At 44.8% G+C, this 25,391-nt stretch overlaps 2 protein-coding genes across 8 annotated transcripts in view; one reads left to right on the top strand and one right to left on the bottom strand.

Moving 5' to 3' along the window:
• Window positions 1–25,391, bottom strand: part of LOC118084299 (uncharacterized) — a 57,132-nt gene that overhangs the window by 7,362 nt on the left and 24,379 nt on the right. The window lies entirely within an intron of this gene.
• Window positions 17,222–22,931, top strand: LOC148686606 (uncharacterized). The gene is made up of 10 exons (XM_088665401.1): window positions 17,222–17,231; window positions 19,076–19,144; window positions 19,904–20,028; window positions 20,139–20,255; window positions 20,476–20,555; window positions 21,059–21,161; window positions 21,576–21,659; window positions 22,032–22,130; window positions 22,411–22,474; window positions 22,876–22,931. The coding sequence occupies exons 1-10, from the start codon at window positions 17,222–17,224 to the stop codon at window positions 22,929–22,931; spliced, it is 807 nt and encodes a 268-aa protein (XP_088521527.1).

Here is a 25,391-nt window from a genome sequence, read left to right as displayed (position 1 = left end):
GAAGCAACTTCGAAGGGGATATTTTAAAGGTTTAACAGCCTATATTGCCACACATTACTTTGCTGCATATTTTCTGATTTTAAATCTCTGCTGAGGCTCTCTCACCAAAGAGTACTTGCCCCAAAGATGGATCTAGGCACCTAGGGAATTCTTCTTATTATGCCATTATACTTTTTATCATTTTAACCAAACCAGATACCAAAAACCTACAGAAAGGTAGCAACATTTCTGACATTTTAGTTTGCAGAAAGACTGAGTAAGAGGAGATATGAGAGGACTTTATAAAATTATGCATGGCATGGAGAAAGTGGATAGAGAAAAGATTTTTCCTGTCTCTCACAATACTAGCACTCATGGACATCCAATGAAGCTGAATGTTGGAAGATTCAGGACACATAAAAGAAAGTCATTCAAGCAGTGCATAATTAAGCTATGGAACTTGCTCCCACGGGAGGCTGTGGTGGCCACCAACCTAGATGGCTTTAAAAAGGGATTGGACAAATTCACAGAGGAGAGGCCTATCAATGGTTGCTAGCCATGATGGCTATGCTGTGCCTCCACAGTTTGAGGAAGCAATGCTTTTGAATGCCAGCTGCTGCAAACCACATGATTCAAGAGTGCTCTTGTGTTCAAATCTGGCCTTTTTCAAAATTACTTCCTCATATAGTGCATAAAATATGGAACTCAGTCCCACAGGAGGGCCACCTTGGATGGCTTTAAAAAAGGATTGAATGATTCATGGAGAGTATGGCTACCAATGGCTACTATCCATGATGGCTATGCTCTTCCTCCATGGTTGTGTGCTAGCCCCTGTTCATGGCTGGCACCAGGGGCTGCCACCATCAAGTTCCTGACAAGGCCCCTCGCACAGCAGGGGGTTGCAGAAAAGACCTCTGCTGTGCCTGTTGGGTTGGGTGGGTGCCCTAATTCACAGTTAACTAGTCTTCAAAGATCCATATATCTGTTACGCAGGGGCATCACAATAGGGGGGCAGGGGGCAGGGCGCCCCAGGCTCGGCTCTGCGGGCGGCAGCGCGGCTGTGGGGGGAGCTACTGTGACGGTGGCACAACCGCCATCACAGAGGCCCCAATGTTTCTGGCCTCACCCCTCGCTTCTTCCTGGTGGGGTGGAGGCAAGGGACGGACCAGAGAGCAGTGTTAGCGGCGGCCGCTGACACTCCTCGCCACTCCACCTCCGCCTGAGTAGGAAGAAGACAAAGTGTGCGGCAAGCCAATCCATAGCACACTTTGTCTTCTTCCTACTCAGGTGGAGGTGGAGCGGCGAGGGGCGTCAGTGAGTAGGAAGAAGCACACGTCGCGCTACGGAGCGGGTTGCCGGCGGCGGTGCTCCAGCGCCCGGATCCGAGGATCTGGGCGCTGGAGCACCACCACCCCAGCAACCCACTCCGTAGAGCAACGTGTGCGTCATGACACATGCATCATGATGCGCGACGCATGCGCATGACGGATGCCCCACCCCACCCCCCGGCAGGGTGCCTTCTGGTTTGCCGCCCCAAGCAACCAGAAGGCTAGCGATGCCGCTGCTGTTACATTCCCAGCCAGGAAATCTTCCTTAATTGTTCTGTCTGCTAGGAGGAAATAGGATGTATGTACCCCTTTTACTTCCTCCCCTGACTGCCCATTTCCAAAGTGACATATGCCTATGTGTAGGGCAGTGGCTGCCAACCTTTTATGGTCCATGGGCAATTTGGAATTTTGAAAAGGTGCCAAAGGCACCAGTCTAGGATTGCCATATTTTGAAGATCAAAAAAGAGGACACATTTGGCAACTTCTACTTTTAACTAAGGATCGCTTTGATGACTCTCATTTTAAATACCCCTCCTATATGTAGGCTGTAGGAGCTGTGATATATTGCTAGTAGCAATGCTCTTAACTTTCAACAAGAAAATGATACATATTGCTCCCTCACTTGCCACCTGAATGTATTTGTGCTCATGTTCACATCTATGGAATCTCCTTAAAGGCAGGGGTATGTTAACTCTTGCCCTCCCAGACTCCTCCTCCAAGATCTTGTAGCTGAGCCAGCATCCTTTGAGTTCAGCCACAAGAGAAGGGATTTATATGGTATGTAGCTAGTTTAAGATGCTGCTCTGTTGTGATTCTCTTCTCCTGACATTTTGCCAAACTTTAAAAGTCTACCTAGTCATACATTTTAATCCTGAAAACGAGGATGTGTCTGGGAAAAAGAGGCCACATGACAACAAAACCTGAAAAAGAGCCCATGTCCTGGAAAAAGAGGACACATGGCAACCCTACACCTGTCACAAAATGGCTCCAACTAGGGGTATAGCCTAATCCAGGGGTCCCCAAACTACGGCCCCCGGGCCGGATGCGGCCCAATCGGCCTTCCAATCCGGCCCGCGACGACCCCCGCCGCCCGCTGCCGCCGCCCGCTCTCACGGCGCGCGGCGCAGCGGCGATCTGAAAAATTGGCAAAAAATCGCCGAAAATCCTTTGTGCGCATGCGTACGGGCCTCTCCCGACCCGGAAGAGGTCATTTCTGGTGCACTTCCGGGTCGGGGGAGGCCCATACGCATGCGCACAAGCGATTTTCGCCGATTTTTTTTCCGCCCGTGTGCGTGTGCGCATGCGCACGGGCGAGCACTCCCCCGCCCTCCGGCCCGCTGCGCGCGCACTCCCCTGCAGTCCGGCCCACCGCGCGGTCGGCGCGGCGGGCACCGGCCCGCCGCTCCGTAAGTCTGGGGACCCCTGGCCTAATCCAAAATGGCTGCTGCCTCCAAATGAGCTGAAAAAGAAAATAGATGGGAAGCTAAAATGGTTTGAATATGGAAAATCTATTCAATCATATTATTTTTATTTTTATTACTAATAATGAAAAATGTCGGAAAATAAATATAAACGAATCCAGGATTATGCATGACTATACAATATATGGACACAAACAAGAATACAGTGGTACCTCGGGTTACAAACACTTCAGGTTACAGACTCTGCTAACCCAGAAATAGTAGCTCGGCTTAAGAACTTTACCTCAGGATGAGAACAGAAATCGGGTGCCAGCAGCGCAGCGGCAGCGGGAGGCCCCATTAGCTAAAGTGATACCTCAGGTTAAGAACGGTTTCAGGTTAAGAATGGACCTCCAGAACGAATTAAGTACGTAACCAGAGGTACCACTGTACATTATTAAAACTGGCTGGCAAGCATTGTAGTTGTTGTTGTTGTTACTAATATTATTATTATTAATACTGCTATCTTTATAGAAAAGAATAGAAATACTAGGAAAATACTTTCTAAAACGCTTGTCTGAGCACTACTGTGTTTCTCCGAAAATAAAACACCGTCTTATATTTATTTTTCCTCAGAAAAACACACTATGTCTTATTTTCAGGGTATGGCTTATATTCCTTGAATGCTTAAAAATCCTGCTATGGCTTATTTTATGACTACGTCTTAAAATAGGGGAAACAGAGTACTGTTATAGTCAAGGAGCTTCTCACAAGATGCAACATAAACTACAACAAAGCTTTGTTTGGAGTGAGGAATGTTAGAAGCCCCAGAAGCAGGGGACATGGCCAGGGAAGTTGGAAAATACTGTAGCTGCTTTGCACTCTGCAGAAACACCTGCATCTCTCCCCCACCCCGGAACCTAATTGCAGAGAACAGATAAGACATGCCTGGCTGACTTTGGGTAACGTCCTTGAAGCAGAATTGCAAAAAAAATCCAGCGACTTATCTTCCTTTTCTCCGGTCAAGAAAAAGAGATAAATCTACCAGGAACTATTGACAAGGCCAAACTGAATGAACGTATTTTCCCTAAAACCTGCCAATGAGAAAGAGACATACCCTTCAACATTTCTCTGATGAACATAGGGGCGTCCCTTTCCATAATGATAATTTTACTATTTATACCCCACCCATCTTACTGGGTTGCCCCAGCCATTCTTTAAAAAAGGTAAAAAGGTAAAGGACCCCTGGATGGTTAAGTCCAGTCAAAGGCGACTATGGGGTTGTGGTGCTCATCTCGCTTTCAGGCCAAGAGGTTTGTCCACAGATAGGTTTCTGGGTCATGTGGCCAACATGGCTAAACTGCTTCTGGCGCAACGAAACACTGTGACGGAAGCCAGAGTGCACAGAAACGCCATTTACCTTCCTGCCGCAGCGGTACCTATTTATCTACTCGCACTAGCATGCTTTCGAGCTGCTAAATTGGGAGGAGCTGGGACAGAGCGACGGGACCTCACCCTGTCATGCGGATTCGAACAGCCAACCTTCTAGTCAGCAAGCCCAAGAGGCTCAGTGGTTTAGACCACAGGACCACCCACTCACTCAGCCACTGTATGCAGCTTCCAACATATATAAAAACATAATAAAATATTAAACATTTTTAAAATGTTCCTATACAGGATTGCCTTCAGACGTCTCAGGGGTCACATAACTCCATATCCTCCAACATTTCTCCACTGAAAATAGGGACATCCTAAGGAAAAGTGGGACATTCCGGGATCAAATCAGAAACCGGGGTGGCTTTTCTAGATCAGAGACGTCCCTGGAAATCAGGGACACTTGGAGAGTCTGAATAGATTGAAAATGACTGAGCTCTCCATAATGAATTTGCAGCTCAACTCTCCTTGATGAAAGAAACATGGTGAGAGCTGATGCTTCCAATGGAGGGACAGATCACAGATACTGGGGAACACCTGGCTGCCATCACAGAAACTGCAAACACTACCAAAGTAATCAGTCAGAAGCATGGGGGTGGGGTGGAATCCTAGAGGGCAGTGGGAAGGGAAGGGACTTCAGTCCTCACAACTGCTTCACTAGGGCAAGACCACTAGGCCTGAGCTGTAGTTTCTTTCTTTAAATAAAAAATTGACTTCATTGGCCTCGGTTGATTTATTGTCTTGTTGCTGACCTATTCCTGACTCCAACCCTGACACCTCATTAGAAAAGCTTACATGTCAATTAAGAGTTGCAAAAAGACAAAAGAAAAGAGATATTTTTGTGTGATATGGTCCGATTTTATTACGTCAATGATGATTCACACAATTTAAATCCACACCCAGAGTTTAAAAGAATATGGTTGGTTCAGTAAAATACATCTGACTAACCTGTGGATTCTCCCTCCTGCCCTCCTTTTCTCTGTATACCAGGCACGTCCAACAGGTAGATCGTGATCTACTGGTAGATCACTGGTAGATCACTGGCTCCCCTCAAAGAAGCTCAACAACTTTGACTCCCCTAAAAAAGCTCAGCAACTTTGACCTGAACCCCTAAAAAACGGGCTTTCCTCCCTAAAAAAAGCTCAACAACCTGAACCTGAATGTGGTAGATCACTGCCTCTTTTTAACTCTGTGAGTAGATTGCAGTCTCTTGGGAGTTAGCCACCCCTGCTGTATACCAATAATTGACTTCAATGTCTGCTGCTCTACTCTTGTCATCTTAGGAACTGTTACAATACGACCTTTATCAGGACCCCTCAATTTCTCTGTATACAATAACTTTTTGCTTTATTTTTCTTTCCTTATTCTGTATAATTCTCAAAGTTCTACACATTTAATATAATTATATAATTGATCATTCTTTTAAAAGGAAAAAAAATCTGTAGTTTTCTTGTGGGGGGAGAGACCTGACCTGCTGTGCCTCCGGTTCATGAGAAAACCCTCCTCAGAGCCTATGCACTCCGGAGAGGATCCCCTCGCACACCGGAGGCACAGCAGAGCTTTGCTGAGGCTCTTCAACCTCCTAGCTAGCAACTGATGTGTGGGAAAGCAGGTTCTCCCCATAAAAGAGAACATGGGTTGCAGAAGGGTTAACAAGACATCCCAGGGTTGGAGAGGCGGGTCATTTTGGATGGCCACATGTGTGATTGGTGGGTGTGCTGTTGCTGGGGAAATTTGCTTGTAGCAAATGATTGATTGACAGCCTTAACCCTATATATGCTTAGCAAGCAGCGTTTGCCTTTGCTGCTTCTAACGAATCTCCTGCCCGCCCTCCTCTAATTTTAGGAGTTTTTGCATTGACCTTGCTGCGCCTCTCACGGAGTCGCCTGTTTTGGATCAGGGGCCTGGTAGGAATTTTGCCACTTGGCTGATTGGCTGGTGCCAGGTGGTTTTTGCCTACTACCGATACGCTGCAATAAGTCACAACTTGTAAGGTTGGAGGTTAGGCACTGGTTCAAATTGGATGGTTGAGGGGTACGGATTTTGGTTGGGCTTGCCCCTCATGGTTGCTGCTGCCTTTAGGGGTATTCCTTTAAAGGAATCCTAGGGCTATACATATTGTTCGTGTTAGGGGCCAGGGCCGCGCATGAGCCTCGGGGAGCATCTGAGGGATGAGGTCAAGGGCGTGGCCCCTGCCCCGATCTCTCCCGGAAGGGTGCTTACCTACTGGCTCCCCTACTAGGCTAGTGGGAGTCAGATGCCTAAGCAACCACTCACATCAGTTGTATTTAAATAAAGTTGTGGCCAAATTAATGCCAAAAACCTTAAATTTAAGATATTGTGTGAAGTGTGTGTTATTGGGGGGAAATGTCTTGGTACCTCGGCACGCAAATCTGCACCTCAGCTTAGCAAGCTACCATGCAGTTCTGGCTCACACGAGCCAGAAAGGCAGGAGGGGCACTCATTAAGCTGCTCAGCTGAGCCATAGAAGGCTTCCCTTGCCTCAGCTGAGTAGCCTCAGTAAGCCTCTGGCTAGCAAGGAGACCCCCAGCCCAAAGTGATCTTCTTTAGGCTCTGGGGTGGGTCTCCTGAAAGAGGTGCGTCCTGGCACCTTTTTCTCTAGGAGAAAAAAAGCACTGCACTTACATGGGAGTAACCTCTATTGAACTCAGTGGAATCTCTGAGTAACTTGTGGGTTGTGCTGTTAATTTTAAATCCAAGCTGCACAGTGAAGCCTTATTGTGCAGGCTCCGCCACCCTCTGGTGGTGTGCTTGCAATATTGCCTTTCATTTTATTGCCAATAATTGGTGGGGGAAGAGGTGTTAAAAAACAAACCTACTTATATAATTATATTACTTAAGGGGGGGGTGGAATTAATCCATAGTTTTGATTGCCATATCTGAGGTGTCATACCCTCAATAGCTATAGTGTAGCCTATTGTCCTAGCTATAGCCTACACAGGGCTACTACAATCAATTACCCATTGTCTAATGAAGTAGATCATGCTTAAGGATAATAAAAAAATTCCTTCAGTAGCACCTTAAAGACCAACTAAGTTTATATTTTGGTATGAGCTTTCGTGTGCATGCACACTTCTTCAGATACACTAGAAACAGAAGTGTCAGGCCCTATATATATACAGAGGGTGGTGGGGGTGGGTGGGAATGGGAGATGGGCTGATGGGAGTGGTAAACCTGTAGATGGGTGTTAATGGCTGCTGATGGCTGCAATTAGTCCTGGGCTGAGGTGCTAAAGAAAGCTAGATCATGCATAATGAGATAAGAATCCGATATCTCTATTCATCCCAGGTGCTTCCATGGTTTTAAGCTTGGTAATGATTTCCAATTCAGCAACTTCCCTTTCCAGTCTGTTCCTGAAATTTCTCTTAAGGATGTTTGTGCAAACAATGCTTAAGGATGTTTGTGCAAACAAGGATCCTAGCTTAATCACTGAGATCATCCGCAGGAGTATCATTAGCAGTTCCTTTTGTTCATGAGGCTCATATAAAGAAACCGAACTTCTAGTGCCAATGACCTAGTCCTGTGGAACACTCTGCCAATAGAGATTCAGGTGTCTTCAGCTAACACTTTTTAACGCCTGCTGAAAAGTTTTATATTCTGCTAGGCTTATGCGGGCAATTAAGAATACATCTTTCCACAATAGTTCATTGATGCCTGATTTTATTTTTATGGTTTTTATTTTACGGTTTCATGTATTATTGTAAACCCCTTTGATATTTTTCTTTGAAATAGCAGTACAGTGGAACCTCGGTTTATGAACACCTCGGTTTACGAATTTTCGGTTTACGAACGCTGCGGACCCATCTGGAACGGATTAATCCACTTTCCATTACTTTCAATGGGAAAGTTTGCTTCAGTTTATGAACGCTTCAGTTAATGAACAGACTTCCGGAACCAATTGTGTTCATAAACCGAGGTACCACTGTATATAAATATTTGCTTATTTGAATAATAATAATGATATAAAATAAAATGCTAGGCAAGACCGTTGGTCTGTCTTGTTTGGTACTGTTTGCACAGATTTGGCAGCAGCTCCCCCCCCCCCAGGTTTCAGGCCTCTCACGGGCCCATTTCTACCTGGAGATGCTACCAAAGATTGAACCCTGGGACCTTCTACATGCAAAGCAAGGGTTCAGACACTGAGCAAAAATGTTTCTCTCAGGTATATGCATCTTCTGGTGTCCAATTCTCATGAAGTTTCTGTTGTGATGTGGGGTTCGTGATTTCAGCTCTCTTGACATAATATGCTGGAGACAGTTCTCTAGTAACACTTCTTTATGAAAGCAAACAAGACTAAGCTCTGAGGGGAGGAAAGCTACATTTATAGGGACGGGGGACTAGCTAGAAAGGGATGCATTTTGGAGGGAACAATATCAGGCAATCACAGTGCTGCCTTTTGGAGGAAACCAATAAGACAGAGGATCCAAATACGGCAGCTTAAATGAACCAATAGTAGCTGTACCCTCTGGAACCAAAAGGCAGTTGCTTTACCCTAATGCAAATACAGACAATAGTAATACAGATATATAATCCTTTGAATTAATACACAACAGTTTCCGAGAGGAAAGGGTCTCTGAACCTCAGCAGAGTGCATTTCAAATAACTACCGTAGAAGGCATTCCTTCCCTTTCCATGGATTTCCTCTGCCATATCAGCATCCACTGGTCTCTGCAGCTACCATGAAGTGTCTGCGCTGTGTGTGTGCTTCTTTGGCTCCTCCTCCTCCTCCTCCTCCTCCTCCTTCTTTTATAAATAATGTTTTTTTACAAATCAGCCCCCTTACAAAATCCATCTATTTTAGGGGTCAGCAACCTTTTTCAGCCATGGGCCAATCCACTGTCCCTCAGACCATGTGGTGGGCCGGACTATATTTTGAAGGGGGGGAAATGCTCCACAAATAACCCAGAGATGCATTTTAAATAAAAGCACACATTCTACTCATGTAAAAACACCAGGCAGGCCCCACAAATCACCCAGAGATGCATTTTAAATAAGACGACACATTCTACTCATGTAAAAACATGCTGATTCCCAGACCATCCGTAGGCCTGATTGAGAAGGTGATTGGGCCACATCCGGCCGATGAGTCTTAGGTTGTCTACCCCTGATCTATTTAGTAGGAAGTTGAAAAGTGTCCCCGGATTCATTGGGGGAAAAAATCTGGTAACCTTAGTTTAAACTTTTTCTAATTTGTTATACCACAATAAAAGATTCGCATCTGCTAAGTCTTACCCATGCCTGGCAATAATGGCTCTGGCAGCTGTTTGTAAAAAGAAGAAGAAGAAGAAGAAGAAGAAGAAGAAGAAGAAGAAGAAGAAGAAGAAGAAGAAGAAGAAGAAGAAGAAGAAGAAGAAGAAGAAACAAACGCTTGAGGAATATACTGATTAGACCTCTTAATGTCTCCCTTTCTATCATGTAAGCCATGAACTCTAGCTTTTTGTTTATGTTTTTGACACCTGTTAGCCAATAGGCATGAACCCTGACCACTAAACCCAAAGTATTTCTGCTTCACATCAAGGTTATTTACCATTGTGCAATTTATTTCTAATACATAAATAGCACATCTTTTTTATTCAAATACCTTATATAATTTAGAAGATGCAGTTCATTTACAAAAAAATTTTTTGCACAAATATTTCCAATTCCAACTTTGTTACTTCAGAGTCTGTTTTGCATTTTAGGTTGTTATTTTCTATAATTCAAATGTGCCTAATAACAGCTTTCATAGCCTTGCAAAAAAGGGGGGGTTAGAGGTCTCTTTTAAATCATTTCCTGCAAAGTAAAAAGTTAGTGCTTGGGTAACATGCCCTCTGCTGAGCTGGTTGGTGAGAAGGGCAGGGCGAAAAGCCCACAATGGGAAAGGATCCGTCTTTTCTTGAATATCAAAGCAGATTTCCAGAGGGGCATGGTCGATTATTTTAATACTGAGAATAGAAGGCTATTATAGAAGGTTATACTCGACATTACTGAACTGGTTGCCTGAAAGAAATCGGAACAGGAAGTTGCATTATAGTGGTTTGAGCTAAATGCAAAAGTTTTATCTGATGAATTCATTTCACTACAGGCATCAGTTAGACCTTGTTCATTAAACATCTGAAGAAGCTGCATTTGTTTATAAAACTTCCTACAGCCTTCGTAGGGAAGCTTCCTTGGGTGGAAAGTCCAAATCAGACAATGTAATACTACAAACATTTCAAATGAAGTCCCCATTCCTCAGTGTCAGATTACAAAATAGGCAGAGTAGGCACCAGTCTATGGCCTTTTAGGGGCCCAGCAACAACGGATCAAAGTAATATTGATTTGATCTTGAAAGAAAATTACAAAAACGTTTTAGGAGATACAGTCATACCTCGATTTAAGTATGCCTCGGTTTGAGTCTTTTCAGTTTAAGTACTCCGCGGACCTGTCTGGAACTGATTAATCCACTTTCCATTACTTTCAATGGGAAAGTTTGCTTCAGGTTAAGTATGCTTCAGGTTAAGTACGGACTTCCGGAACCAATTACACTCATACCTCGGGTTAAGTACGCTTCAGGTTGAGTACAGACTCCCGGAACCAATTGTGTTTGTAAACTGAGGTACCACTGTAATTTGCGAGCCCCACCCTGCCAAGATTTTGACTGCCTGGGGGCCTCCACCGGGTTTAATCCAGCTATTTCCCTCCTCCCATGATCTCCCCTTGAGCAAATGGGTAAAAGGATTAAAGCACTGATTTATAAGATTTATTTTGTCCATTATTAGGTGCATAGATGTATCAAATATAGCTGATGCAAAAGCAAAATGACCCCTGAGATTGTTAAGTGTTTTGAGTACTTGAAAATGTAAATTTGAACTCATAATTATAGCTGCCCCCAAACTTTGCTCTTCCTGATGCAATGTACTGAGTGTCAAACCACTTACAGTACGTTTTAATAAAGTTATTTGTTGATTTACTTTGTGTACTTTATGCTGGAAGAAAATATGGGGTTGCTTTTCTGTCACATATTTGTGACATCCTGACGGTCGCCTCACCTTTCACATTAAGAGTAATAAATTTTAATACTACCATTACTCTAACCCAGGCATCCCCAAACTTCGGCCCTCCAGATGTTTTGGACTACAATTCCCATCTTCCCCAACCACTGGTCCTGTTAGCTAGGGATCATGGGAGTTGTAGGCCAAAACATCTGGAGGGCCACAGTTTGGGGATGCCTGCTCTAACCCATTAGTAACCCATGGTTGAAAATAATAATAATTAAAGGTATATAGATAAAGAAGTGAAAGAGAAAAGAAGTGAAACCTGGATTCCAGAAAAAGGAATTCACAGGGCCATGTCCGGAGCTTTTGGCTGGGTTGTCACCAATATGCTGATGACACTCAGCTCTATCTGCTGATGGATGGCCACACTGACTCCCTGACCAGATGCTTGGAGGCTGTGGCTGGATGGTTTCGTGGGAGCCGACTGAAACTAAATCCTTGAAGACAGAGGTCCTCTGGCTAACTCGGGATGGCATGGGGATGAGGGACCAACTCCCTTCTCTTGCGGGGGCCCAATTAGTGCCATTGCCTTCTGTTAAGAGTTTGGGTATAATCCTTGACACCTCCCTTTCTATGGAGGCACAGGTTACTACAACAGCTTCGCTGCATCAAGCAGTTGGTCCCTTACTTCTCCCACCCCGACCTGGCCACAGTGATCCATGTGATGGTCACCTCCAGCCTTAACTACTGTAATTTGCTCTACGCGGGGCTGCCCTTGAAGCTGTCCCAGAAACTCCAGCAGGTGCAGAGTGCTGCAGCGAGGCTCCTCACGGGGTCCCTGCCATCAGAGCATATTCACCCAATGCTTTTCCAGCTGCACTGGCTCCTGGTGGAGTACAGGGTCAGATTCAAGGGCTTTTGACCTTTAAAGCCCTTCACGGCCTAGGACCTTCTTACTTACAGGACCGCCTCTCCCGGTATGCCCCGCAGAGGACCTTAAGGTCCATATATAGTAACACCCTAGAGCAAGGATGGCTAACTCCCAAGAGACTGCGATCTACTCACAGAGTTAAAAACTGGCAGTGATCTACTCCCTTTTTTGGGATTCAGGTCAAAGTTGTTGAGCTTTTTCAGGGAGTAGGTAAAATATCGAGCTTTTTTTAGGGGTGCCACAGTTGTTCAGCTTCTTTGGGGGGAGCCAATGATCTACCAGTGATTTACTGCAGATGTCCAGTGATCTACAGGTAGATCATGATCCACCTGTTGGACATGCCTGCCCTAGAGGTCCCAGGCCTGAAGGGAGTCGGATTACCCTCAGCTTGATCCAGGGCCTTTTCAACACTGGCTCCGACCTGATGTAACGCTCTGTCTCATGAGACCAGGGCCCTGCGGGACCTGATTTCTTTCTACAGGACCTGTAAGACAGAGTTGTTCCACCTGGCATTTGGCCTGGAACCAACTTGACCCCCTCCCCCACTTTCCCTTTTCCCTCCCGTATGAGGCTGCATTTTAATTTTAATGTTGTATTTAATCTTGTTTTTAAGTTGTATCTTAATCAATTGTTTTATTTTTTGTATAAGCCGCCCTGAGCCTGGTCTTGGCTAGAGAGGGCGGGGTATAAATAAAATTTATGATGATGATGATGTAACTGCTCTTGCAGTAAGATTACTGTTTTAGCAATCTCATTTTCAAGCCTCTCCTCTCTCACATCAGAGTGGAAAGGGAAGATGAAAACTATAAACATTGTTACAGACATAACCCATAGCAAGGAGTTCTTAAACCAGGCATCCCCCAAACTGCGGCCCTCCAGATGTTTTGGCCTACAACTCCCATGATCCCTAGCTAACAGGACCAGAGGTCGGGGAAGATGGGAATTGTAGTCCAAAACATCTGGAGGGCCGAAGTTTGGGGATGCCTGTCTTAAACATTGCTTAGTTGTAACAGTTATAATTCAAGTAACATGTCAACCAAAAAAAGGGGAACCAAGTGAAAACTGAATATATCACATACAAAAAAGAAAACAGCTTAACTACGTGTTACGGTAGATGCATTTGGCTGGACTTGTATTTTCTTCACACAAAATGTAGTAGCATGTGATTCAGCAAAAGCCAGTTGGAGCGAGATTGAAGAGACTGATCTGTATTTCATACTTCTGGCTGATTAACATATTTACAATTGTTGCACTGTGTCTTTGGGGTCTATGGACCGCAATAAAGTGCTGTGTGTGTGTGTGTGTGTTTTCCCATATATAAGACAATGTCTTTTGTTTTTTAAAAAAAATGGGCAAAAGTTGGGGGTTGTCTTATTATACATTAGGGCAGGTTAGCGATTGGTGGCAGCGACCTCCCCTCTAAGAAGCACAACAATTTTGGGTGACCTCTGCAAAAATAGCTGAACAACTCAAGAAATATTTAATTCTTAATTTGGGGTTCAAAAAAAAGGGGGTCGTCTTACACACAGAAAAATATGGTACTTTGGTAGGCGTTTACAGTTTCTGTGATGGCAGCCAGGTGTTCCCTAATATCTGTGATCTGTCCCTCCATGGCAACCAAATTCATTATGGAGAGCAATGTCATTTTCTATCTCTTTCTCATTGGTAGGTTTTAGGGAAGATACCGTGCTGTTTTCAGTTTAGTCTTGTCCAGCGTTCCTGCTAGATTTATCTCTTTTTCTTGTCCGGGAAAAAGGAAGATAAATCGCTGGATTTTTTTTTTGCAATTCTGCTTCAAGGACATTACCCAAAGTCAGTCAGGCATGTCTTATCTGTTCTCTGCAATTAGGTTCCGGGGAGGGGGAGAGATGCAGGTGTTTCTGCAGAGTGCAAAGCAGCTACAGTATTTTCCAACTTCCCTGGCCATGTCCCCTGCTTCTGGGGCTTCTAACATTCCTCACTCCAAACAAAATTTTGTTGTAGTTTATGTTGCATCTTGTGAGAAACTCCTTAACCATATAACACTCTCTTGCATTAGTGCTGTCAAATTTCCAGCTCTGAGGATTTTCTCCTGATCTCTGTAGGCTTCTAAGGGCCCACCCCAAACATGAGTGTGTTCCCCCACACACAAGTGCTTGGTGGGTTGTTGGAGGGTGTATAGACCCTTTCAGAGGCACCATTGTTAACAGAACCTTTTCCTCCTGCCTGGCCCAAAGCGGACCCTCCAAGTGTCCTGAATTAGAGAAGCCGTCCCTGTTTCTGATTTGATCCCAGAATGTCCCGCTAATCCTTAGGATGTCCCTATTTTCGTCGGGGAAATGTTGAAGGGTATGCCAGAGCAGAGATTGTTCCCAAGTTGTCTGGAGAGGGGAGAGCTCAGTGCGAAGGCAGAAACAACACCATCATCTTCCCATACAACCCTGTTTCTCAGAAACTTGCAAATGGCAGTCAGCCTCAAATATCACGCAAGTCCCTGGACCAGTACTGTGCAGCTATAGTTCAGACAAGGGTTTTTAGAATGTATTTACCTTGTACAGTATTTATATTCTTTTCTATTCCATAAAGATAGTAGCGGTAATAATAAGATTAATATTTAAAATATTATTAATAGCAGCAGCAGCAGCAGCAGCAATACTTGCCAGCTAGCTTTAAGCATGTATTCTAATTTGTGCCTGTGTATTGTATAGTAATGCGTATTATTCCTAGATTCAGTCTTCCTTTATTTTCAGTCATCTTTTATTATAATGTTCATTTTGGTTTCACTTTTCTGAACCTTTTTGAACTCTATAGTATTATTATTTTTAGATGAGGGGACCTAAACTGTAAACGGCATTCCAAGTACGGTTACACCATAGATTTGTATTATGATATCAGCAACTTTAAAGTAAATTCCTTTCCTAATGTTCCCTAGCATGGAATCAGCATTTTTCACACTGGACCTACCTATCAGCTATGGTGCCAAGGTCATCTTCCTGCTCTCTCACCGCCAGTTCGGATCCCCTGAGCCAGAAATGTGAAATTAAGACACACACACCCCACATGCATCACTTTTCAATGGTTTACATTGAATTGCCTTTCTGGTAGAGTCTGCCCCCTTTTGACATTGCTGGCATTTGCATGAAGCAGAGTGGAAGAATCTGCTGTGGATGCTGGATCTGGATCTGGACCGCCTGGGAGGGGTGGGCAGATCTGCCCACTGCAGCCTGTGCCATCGCTGCTGCCTCTTTCTCCTCCACTGTGCAAGCCCTTTGCTCCCCACCTGACAGCCACCTCTCTTATTGCCTCCAGGTGTCCCTATTCTCCAGGGACAGCCCCAGATTTACAGAGGCCGTCCAGGTTTCTGATTTGATCCGGGAATGTCCTGCTTTTCCTTGGGACGTCCCTATTTTCATCAGAGAAACGTTGGAGGATATGGAGGTTTGTGACCCCCGAGCCAAGCGGATAAGCAACTATACAGCCTTTAAAAGACATCTGAAGACAGCCCTGCATAAGGACATTTTTTAAAAAATGTTTTATTTTGTTTTTATATACTGCATATTGGAAGCTGCCCAGATTGTATGGTGTGTAAATAATAAAACAAGAAAGAAAAACAAGAAAGACAAGTAGGTGGCATCTAAGGAACTGCATAAGGAGTCATGCCAGACCAATCTGATTTCTTTTTTTGATGGAATTACAAACTTGGTGGATCAGGGAAATGCTGTGAATATAGTGTATCTTGATTTCAGTAAGGCTTTTGACAAAGTCCCCCACGATATTCTCACAAGGAAGCTGGTAAAATGTGGGTTGAACGAGGTAACTGTAAGGTGGATTTGTAGCTGCTTGACTGACTGAACCCAAAGAGTACTCATTAACACTTCCTCATCATTCTGGAAAATGAACCCTCCTGGGCTAGGGTTGTCAGACTCAATAGAGGACAGTACTTCTGTGCCTTTAATTGCCCTGCTCTCTTTTGAGTCTGGAAACCTTAAAGAGAAACCAGCAGACCCTTTCCTTGGAAATTAAACAAAGGGTCTGCTGGTTTCTCTTTAAGGTTTCCATATTCAAAAGAGAGTAGGGCAATTAAAGGCACAGAAGTTCTGTCCTCTATTGATTCTGGCAACCCTATCCTGGGCTCCTTGTTGTTCAATGTCTTTATAAATGACTTTGATGAAGGAATTGAGGGGATGCTAATCAAATTTGCAGAGGACATCAAACTGGGAGTGGTAGCTAATTCAGCAGAGGACAGAATCAGAATTCAAAATGACCTTAACAGACTGGAGAACTGGGTGCAAGCTAACAAAATGAATTTCAATAGGGACAAATGTAAGGTTCTGCACTTAGGCAGGAAGAACCAGATGCATAAATATAGGATGGGGGACTTACTAGCAGTACATGTGAAAAGGATCTAGGGCAGGCATCCCCAAACTTCGGCCCTCCAGATGTTTTGGACTATAATTCCTATCATCCTTGACCACTGGTCCTGTTAGCTAGGGATCATGGGAGTTGTAGGCCAAAACATCTGGAGGGCCGCAGTTTGGGGGTGCCTGGTCTACAGTGTGATGCAGCAGCAAAAAAAGGTAATGCTATTCTAGGCTGCATCAACAGAAGTATAGTGTTCAGATCAAGGGAAGTAATAGTACCACTCTCTTCTGCCTTGATCAGACCACACCTGGAATACTGTGTCCAATTCTGGGCACTACAATTTAAGAAGGATGTTGACAAGCTGGAACGTGTGCAGAGGAGGGCAACCAAGATGATCAAGGGTCTGGAAACTAAGCCTTATGAGGAGCGTTTCAAGGAGCTGGGTATGTTGAGCCTGGAAAAGAGGAGACTGAGAGGAGATATGATAGCCATCTTCAAATATCTTAAGGGTTGTCATATGGAGGAGGGAGCATGCTTGTTTTCTCCTGATCTGGAGAGTAGAACCAATAGCTTCAAGTTGCAAGAAAGCAGATTCCGACTAAACATCAGGAAGAGCTTTCTGGTGGTGTACAGACTCCCTTGGGAGGTTGTGGACTCTCCTTCCTTGGATGTTTTTCAGCAGAGGTTGGATGTCTGTCTGTCATGGCTGCGTTAGCTGAGATTCCTGCATTGCAGGAGGTTAGACTAGATGACCCTCGGGGTCCCTTCCAACTCTAAGATTCTATGATTTTAATTTTCATGGAATAGGACATCCCTCTTTTCATTGTGGAAATGTTGGGAGGTAGGTGTCTCCCTCTCTCAGGGGGGGAGAGGCAGTTGGGTGAACCCTCAGCCTCCTCTCTTCCACTGTGTGCCTGTGGCAACTAGAAAATCACACTGATTTCCCCTTTTTTCCTAGGTTGAGTATAGTTTGGTGCACGAAAGTTAAAAAGAAGAAAAGAGAAGAAAAGTCACCTTTTCTCTATTGAAATGTCCTTCCTTTTATATTCAGGATTTTTGTGCTTGTGTTCTTATATAGAAAAACACTTCTATACTGTGCATGTCTTGTGGAGAAGTTTGCTTGTTATTAGGATAAACGATGAAACAGGACTGTAAAACTAGGAAGCTGCACCGGACTGCAGCAGCTCTCCAGGATTTCAGACACGGTTTTTTATTTCTTCCCCAGCCCTTCCTGGAGATGCCACTGGGACTTGAACTTGGGACCTTCTGCATTCAAAGCAGATGCTCCACCACTGATCTACAGGCCTTCTCCTAAACTTGGAAGATTTTCTGTACTGTGCACAGTAAAGTAACCATGATGAATCAAAACACACAATACTGGGCCATGCTGGTGTCTCATCTGCGGAAGTTCCTTGGAACTTTGTACACATATTTCTAATTTTTGATAAGGCTGCTGGAGACCTTGGCGTCTTGATTAGAGTGGCAGTAAAGGCTGCCATTCCATCTAAACAAAGGAAGGAGCTCATTTTGTTTTGAGAAGCAAGCTCAAATCTGACTGGATGCATGTCAAAGCCTGGGAAACTGTAGATACAGTAGGACCAAAGTTTCTTCCTCTACTTTGTCTGGAAAGACACATGCCTCAGTCACATTACTGATGTAGGTGGTTCTTTTGGGGGGCGTGATTTTCTGGAGGTTTGGTTGGTTGGTTTCTTCCTTCCTTGCTTGCTATCTGCTTCACTTTGTCTGGTTTGCTGTGAGGTTTGGATCATTGCCTTGAGGTAGGTAAGAATGGATTGTTGTTTTTTCATTTATGTGATATATTAGGGACATTGATTGATTTCCTAACTAGATGGGCTTGGGGAGGTGGGGTGGGCAGATGGGAGTTATATTTACTTTGATTGCTTTGAAAGTACTAGTTGTCTTTGACTTGACTTAACTGGCCAGGGGTCCTTTACCTTTTACCTTGCCACTTATTGGTACAAGTCCAAATCATATTCAATTGCTAATAATTTAATTATATATATATTTCTAATATTGTATAAATTTCTATATACTCAATTTTCTATTTTCTGTGTAAATCCTATATTGGTCATGATATCATTTCATTTTCCATTTCCACTAAGTTTTGTATAGAGTGAATTGTGCCTGCGTTTTTTGTGTGTGTGCAAGCTGTAATGGTGCAAGTGATTTCACTGTGTTGCTATTGAGCAAAACTCAAACCTAGATGGGGGATTTTTTTGGGGGGGGGTGAAAGCTGGGGTGGTGCAAGCAGTTTCACTGTGTTGCTATTGAGTAAAATTGAACCTTGATGGGGGATATTTTTTAATGGTGCAAGCTGTAATGGTGCAAGCTGTTTCACTGAGAATTGCTACTGAACAAAACTGAACCTTGATGGGAAGTCAATGAATGTGGCTTTTGCCAGGATTTGGGGGGGGATCATTGTGCCTTCATTGGGATCAGTGGAGAGTGGAGGCTTTAGCAGCCCCTCTCCAGAGATGCTGATGTGTCAGAAATGCTAGAGGCCATTTCACTGAACTGCCATTCAATAGTTTGAAACAGAGAAGGCTATACATTTTTTCTGTTTGGGCTATTCTGCCGTGCTTTCGTGGTCTCCACAGGGGACCATTTTCCCCACAATATTTCTGGCTCTGGGTCTCATTCTCACCTCTCCCCCATCTCTTCTAGCTTTAACCACCCACAAAGCCTACTGTCTTGGGATTGCAGAGGTCACCCCTTTAAGGATCTCTTCTAAAAGTATGTGAAAGTGGTGCATGTGTTGCTGTAGCAGTTCTGCCTAGGGAGGGAGGTTAGGTGAAGGTGCTATGGGGAGGTGTCTTGTTTTGTGGAGAGGTCAGGATGAGAGCAAGGAGTCTTGTAAGAAGGCCATGCTAGAGCAGATCAGTGGCCCATCTAGTCCAGCAGTCTGTTCCCATAGTGGCCAACCAGATGTTTTGGGCAAAGTCCACAACAGAAATTGTGCTATTGAGAGACATGCTGCCTCTTCTCCTGGGGAAAATATTTAGCTGCCAATGACCTTATTTGTCACAAATTTCTCTAATCTGTCCCATATGGCAGCCATCCCCTTATCTAGTGACAGGGAGTTCCGTCCTTCCTCTTGGACTGCTTGTAATCTTCCACTCATCAGTTTCACTGCATGACCCCATTAGGCCCTGGCATTATGAGACAGGGAAGAAGCCTCTCTCCCTCTCTCCAGTCTCTCCACTCCACATGCCATTTTATACACCACCAGCCTTACAGTGCAGAATAAAGCCACAACACATTAAAGAAATAAAAGAGTGACAAGCAGGAGAGAGGGAAAGTGGATGGGGGCTTGGCCAAAGTGAAGGGGAGATATGAGGGGATGGGGGAATGCAGGCGGGGAGCAGAGAGGGTCATCTGAAAAGGTCCTCTGAAGGGGCCTAAGAGTGGTGGCAAGAGGTTTAGTAAGAAATTGATGCAGGAGGTGTAAATAGATGGATGAACCTTCCTTCACATTCTTTCCTCCTCTTTCAGTTGCAGAAATGCTGGAAGAGGCCATTGAAACCACTCTCGAGGTTAGTATCTGTGGGAGCATGTACAAGCACAGGAAGTTCCCTTGCCTCTCCCCACCCACCGTCCAGGAAAATGCCAGTTTTGATGTTTGTCCCCTGGGATCCAGGAGCAATCCCTTTTGCCCCCCATGGCTTTCACAGGTGTGAGGTTGAGAAAGTCCATTCCTGATTAAAAACCTGACTTTTTCCACTTTCAGGATCTGGCCAGGGATTATTTTTTCCTCTTCTGTGTGCACTTCACATGTGATCAAACCTATAATGTGAGCCATGAAGCAGTGGTGTATCAGAAAGATCCTGTGACCAAGGTCATTATGGTAAGTGAGGTTCAGGATGAGAAATCCAGTGGGGAGGTGGGCAGAAGGGATGGGGATGGGGTTTGGGTGTGAAAAGGAAGTTTCTGGGTCTGGCAAAGAAGAAGAATTTGCAGGCATTTGGGGCAGGCATTCCAACTGAGTCTGGGGCTGGAGCAGCCCCCCCCCCCCCGAATTCCATGGGGAACTGACTTTGCTCTTCTGCTCTTTGAACTCTTCTCAGGACATCATGGAGAGATGGTACATGTTTCCGGCCCCCTCCAAAGTATTGAAAAGGGGAATGAATGACATCATCTGCCTCACGTATGTTGTTGGCATTGTTTGTGTATTTGGGAATTAGAAATGGCGAAGTGGGGTGTTTGTGAGCTGCTTGAGGAAAGGGCAGTTAGCAGTTGGCAATTTAGACTGAGAGGGTAGAATAAAAACACAGGGAAATAGCAATGACTGAACAAATGGGCCAAGAGTGCCATCTTGAGCTTGACAACAAGCTAAGAGGGTAGGCAGGATGGAGCAATGGCAGCTTCTGTCTCTAAAAAAGAAAAGAAAAATCGCTGGTGGCTATTATGCTTCCGGGTCTGGGTGTATCCACTCCACCAATCTCTCCCCTTCCTTAGCGGAAGCTGGGACTTGATGGGCTAATAGGGAGCTGTCTGGCATGGGATTAGTTCTTCAGTGGGTTGTGTAGGTTTTTAATGTACATGCTTCAGAGGTCCAAAATTAGAGGCTGTGGGGTTCCCAACAAGCCTGGAAATCATCCATAGGACTTTGGAAAATTCAACCTCATATTTTCTGCTTCATCGTGACAGCTTCATGAGACCACCATATGAGACTAATAGGAAAAAGGCCATCATCCGTGGGATGCTTTATCCGATTGCTCACATTCCTGGACTGAACAATGCTGACAGGGAGGTAAATTCTTTGTAGCTTTGATCATTACTCTTGACTTCTATTGGTTCAATTTATCTCCTGTAAATTTTGCACATCTTTTCATTTCTTACTAATTTTTCGGCGAGACCGTAAGCTTAAACACACAGATAATGCTTTTGGTTTCACTGGTTTCCAGCTATTACACACAAGGATTTTTTTATACGTCACCTCCATTCAGAAAGTCAATTTTGCCTCATTATTTGTCCATGAGTGAAAACTCTTAGTCTCATTTGAAGCTGGCCTTTGTCTCTATTCTGCCAGTTTGCTTCAGTATCACACTCCCTCTTATCCAGTACTAAAAATCTGTTAACTATTCTCCCCCCACCATGCCTTTCTACACCATCTCCTCCTGTGATTCTGTGAATCCACCTCTGTGAAAATGGTTTTCACCACCAGGCCCTTAAGCAGCTGTTTCATGCAATTGTGAGGCGCCTGCTGACTGAGGACCCAACCGTTGAGTGCCTAAAAACACTCTTGGAAGTAAGTGTGTTGGTGGGACGGGGGTATTGATTCATTTCAGCAGAGCTTGCTGGCATAAATGCTTGATCAGGCAGCATCACAAACCCAGAACATGGGTGTCTCCTGACATGCTGGAGAAGGGCAGGCCACTCAGACAAGGGGCCACCCTTGTCAAGGCCCTTTCTTCAGTCTCCACCTGGGTGGGGCAGCCAGAGGGGGCCCCCAAAGCAAATTTGGGGCTCAGGGACTTGGGAGAAAGCATTTTTGAGCTGTCTGGAACATTGAACAAAGGATCTCCCTCAGATAGTGTGGGAGATTCCTTGGTGGAAGTGCTAGCTTGCCTCTCTAGTTCAAACCAGCCCCCTGATACTATCGTGCCTTTTCCTCCCACAGACGCTGACCTTTTATTTCAATGAAGATGATGTGCAGGAAAGGGCGCTGGCTACCAGCAGCATCAATATTTTGCTGGCAAATGCATTGAAATACATGACTGTAAGTATCTGTTTTATGGCCCAGAGAGGTTTCTCAAAATGGCTTAGAAAAGACTATCTCAGTGAAAGAGACATCCAAGCCTGATGTCGGGCAGAGACGTAACATGGTCTCCCAATGTCCAGGATTATTCAGGTGGTAGTTGTTTGCGAACTTCTTTGGTGCTGCCCTTTGGCTTCCACCTACTAGGCAACATGGAGGTCCTTGGAGGCAAGGAAGTGGGGTTCAGCAGCTGCTTTGGGGTTTAAAAAGGACCTGATTCAGGCTTTTCTTGATTCTACAGGCTGGGGTCATAAATAGGATTCTCCCCCAGGAGCTCTCTGCACTGTTCCAAAACATCAGTGAAGGCAAGTTCACCATTCTGGCAAGCACAGAAAAAAAAACCACAGGGTTCACTCTCCACACCAAAGCCATCCTTGGCAGCCTAACTGGGTTCTGAGGAGGGCTCACTTCTTTGCTGTAACACACCTGCCTCAGGCTGGAATCCCAGCCCTGCATCCAAGCCCCCAAGCAAGGTGGAGAGTGAACAGCTGTTCCCAGATGCTATGGGGATGCTGACTCCAAGTGGTGGAGGCCAGTGACTCCCAATGGTCTGACAATGGGGGTGGGGGTGTTGGGGGGTGGGTAGCAGCCCCACTGGGCTTTGCCAGGGCATGGGAGGGGGCATTAGCTGACTAAGGATGCCTAGTGATGAGTCTGGGCCTGGTTGTAAGGATGACTCACTTCTTTTCCTTTCTCTTCCATCCAGTGGACGTCCAGGCTGTAATTCAGGATGTGTTCCCACCACTGAATGAGGTGGAATGAATCCTCTTCCCAAACCAGATTTATGTATGTGGTCAGTGGTGAAGGAGAAATCATTGTATGGTGTTATCTGAGAGCATTTGCCATTATATGAGGGCATTTGCCATTATCCGAGGTCATTTCCCATTTTAAATAAAAACTGAATTTTAAGCAATTCTGAACTTACATTAGTCTTTGTGTGATTTCTGTTCCATCACTTTACTTGCCCCCCTGTGCTGTGGTTTGGAGTGGGGGGAGGAAAAAGACACTGCTGGAAACTTCTCAGGGTGATTTAGATCAAGTAAAAGGTTTGGGGGGGAAGGGTTAAACCCCCCTACCACCATTGAACCTGCCTCCCTAGTTGCTGCTTTTAAAAAATGGGGTGGGGGAGCATGTAGTATTCTGATCTTCATCATGTGTGCCTACTTGAATAAGAGATTGTCTTTCCTCTCCATGTGAGCAGCAGAACACTGGTTCCATAGTGATGCCACCTGGACAGGAGTTGGGGGCAGAAGCAGAATGGTCAGGAGCCACAGGAGAGCAAGTGGAATCTGCCTTTTAGAAGTCAGCAAGTGCAGACTTCCTCATCAGTACTTCTCTGGTTTGGGAAAAGAAAGATGCAGCCGTGAAAAGCTGCAGAACAGGCAGGTGAAGGGTTTTTCTTGGGAGCAGTGGCAAGAAGACCCATTATGTTTCTCCCAGTCATGCAGCTCTGAAGGTACAACAACCCTGCCAAGGAAATTATGTATGGTAACATGAGATGCTAAACAAGAATACTTGGAAGCACTTAAACAGTTTATATTTTGACAAGATTGCCCAAAATGTGCCTGTGTGAGAGATAGAGGGAGAGATCCAATGATGTGTTCTATTGTTGCCTCTGGGACTTGCTCCGTAGGGAAGGGTTCCTGGCTGTGTCAGTGTTACCTTTGTGGCACCAATGGAAGGCTTGCTTTTCCTAGGCTTTTAAAGATGCCATATGCAACTTTTCAATCTACTGGTGGCAGGCATTGCACACCAGCAATGGCCGGCTTATTTATTTTTTTGTCCTCATCAAGACCCTTTTTTATTAACATTCTGTTAGATCATTCTTACCGCTGCTGGGCTATTAGGAAGCGCATATGTTGGTATCTTTGCCGTGGGGCAGGGCGGGGGGAGCTAAAAGGGCTACAATAGATGGCAGCTTTTGAAAAATAAACGGAAGAAGAGAAAAGCAGAAGGGAAAAGAGAGAGAAAATCAAATTCAGCCTTTGCCAGCCCGAGAAAGCCCCTATTCCCTTCCCAGAGCTACAGTTCATAGAGTGGTTTAATGGTCAGCCCCTACTCTCTGAAAGCTCTGGGAATTTTAGAAATGTGAGGAAACTAAGAGGACTCTTAACAACTCTAATAACTCTGAACAAACTACACTTCCCAGGATCCTTTGGGGGAACACATGAGTGTTTAAAGTGCTGTCATAGTGCTTCATATGTATGGTGTGGTCAAGAAACCAAGAATAAGCCCCAAACTGTTATCATATTTAAACTGGTTAACTGCGCTGAGGAAAGCATTCTGCAGAGTATAATTAGGAGAATTGTTTTAATTAAAGAAAATAACAGAAGTTACATTAATTCTACAAAAAGTTACAAAGCATGACCCATCCAGTGACCCACCCACCAGGGTCCAGAGAGAAGGACACAACGCTTCTTATATACTGTATCCGATTGCTGACACAGCTTAATTTACACAAACTTAACATCACCTGCTGTACTGCCCCACAGCTGCAAAACTAGGTTATGACTTTTACTTCTGGCTTTTAAAGAGATACACATTCTTGTGAAACAGTAATGAACCTTAAAACTTAAACCATTCAACACAAACACATATACCTCCCCACCTCAGAAGAAGGATGGCAAATCCCCAACATAGAATTATACTACTTCACCACCCAATTGCCCCACATAATCTCGTACATTCTAGAAGATGATAAGAAACAACAGGTGCACTTGGAGAAAGACACATTAGAAAACCCCACCACCACAGCATTTGTTTCTCCAAAACAAACTAAGGAAAATCCCCACAACAGTAAACAGGTTCACACAGAGCATGGAAGGAAAAAGTAGGCAAACTACCAGTATCTCCAACCCCATCCCCAGTAATCCCCCTGGCTCATCACCCACTATTCTAACAAGCAGCACAAAACCACCAGATAAAAAACCTGGCAAGCCCATATCAACACAAAAAATACAAGACAAACTAGAGGAGAGCCAATTACCCAACCACATGCCTTCTTAAACAATCCAGCAGTAAAATCAGCAGCCACTAGGCCCTTGACCACCTTCAAAAATCTCCTCCTGGCAGCAGAGGAACATGGCAAGGGGATGGTATCCACAATATACAAAATACAGTGGTACCTCGACTTACGAAGACAATCCGTTCTGCGGCCGTCTTCGTAAGTCGAAGTCTTCAGTTGTTGAAGTGCCTGTTCTGCGCATGCGCGAAGTGCGATTA

This window comes from Zootoca vivipara, chromosome Z2 (genome assembly GCF_965207765.1).
Source record: "Zootoca vivipara chromosome Z2, rZooViv2.hap1.1, whole genome shotgun sequence".
NCBI classification, from domain to species: Eukaryota; Metazoa; Chordata; class Lepidosauria; order Squamata; family Lacertidae; genus Zootoca; species Zootoca vivipara.
This window is presented reverse-complemented; position numbering and strand designations above follow the sequence as displayed.

Excerpts from the sequence above, each read along its gene's own strand:
- LOC148686606 (XM_088665401.1), top strand. Across the intron at positions 20,029-20,138 it reads AGGAAAATGCCAGTTTTGAT|GATCTGGCCAGGGATTATTT; the intron begins GTTTGTCCCCTG and ends TTCCACTTTCAG. Across the intron at positions 21,660-22,031 it reads GCCTAAAAACACTCTTGGAA|ACGCTGACCTTTTATTTCAA; the intron begins GTAAGTGTGTTG and ends TTCCTCCCACAG.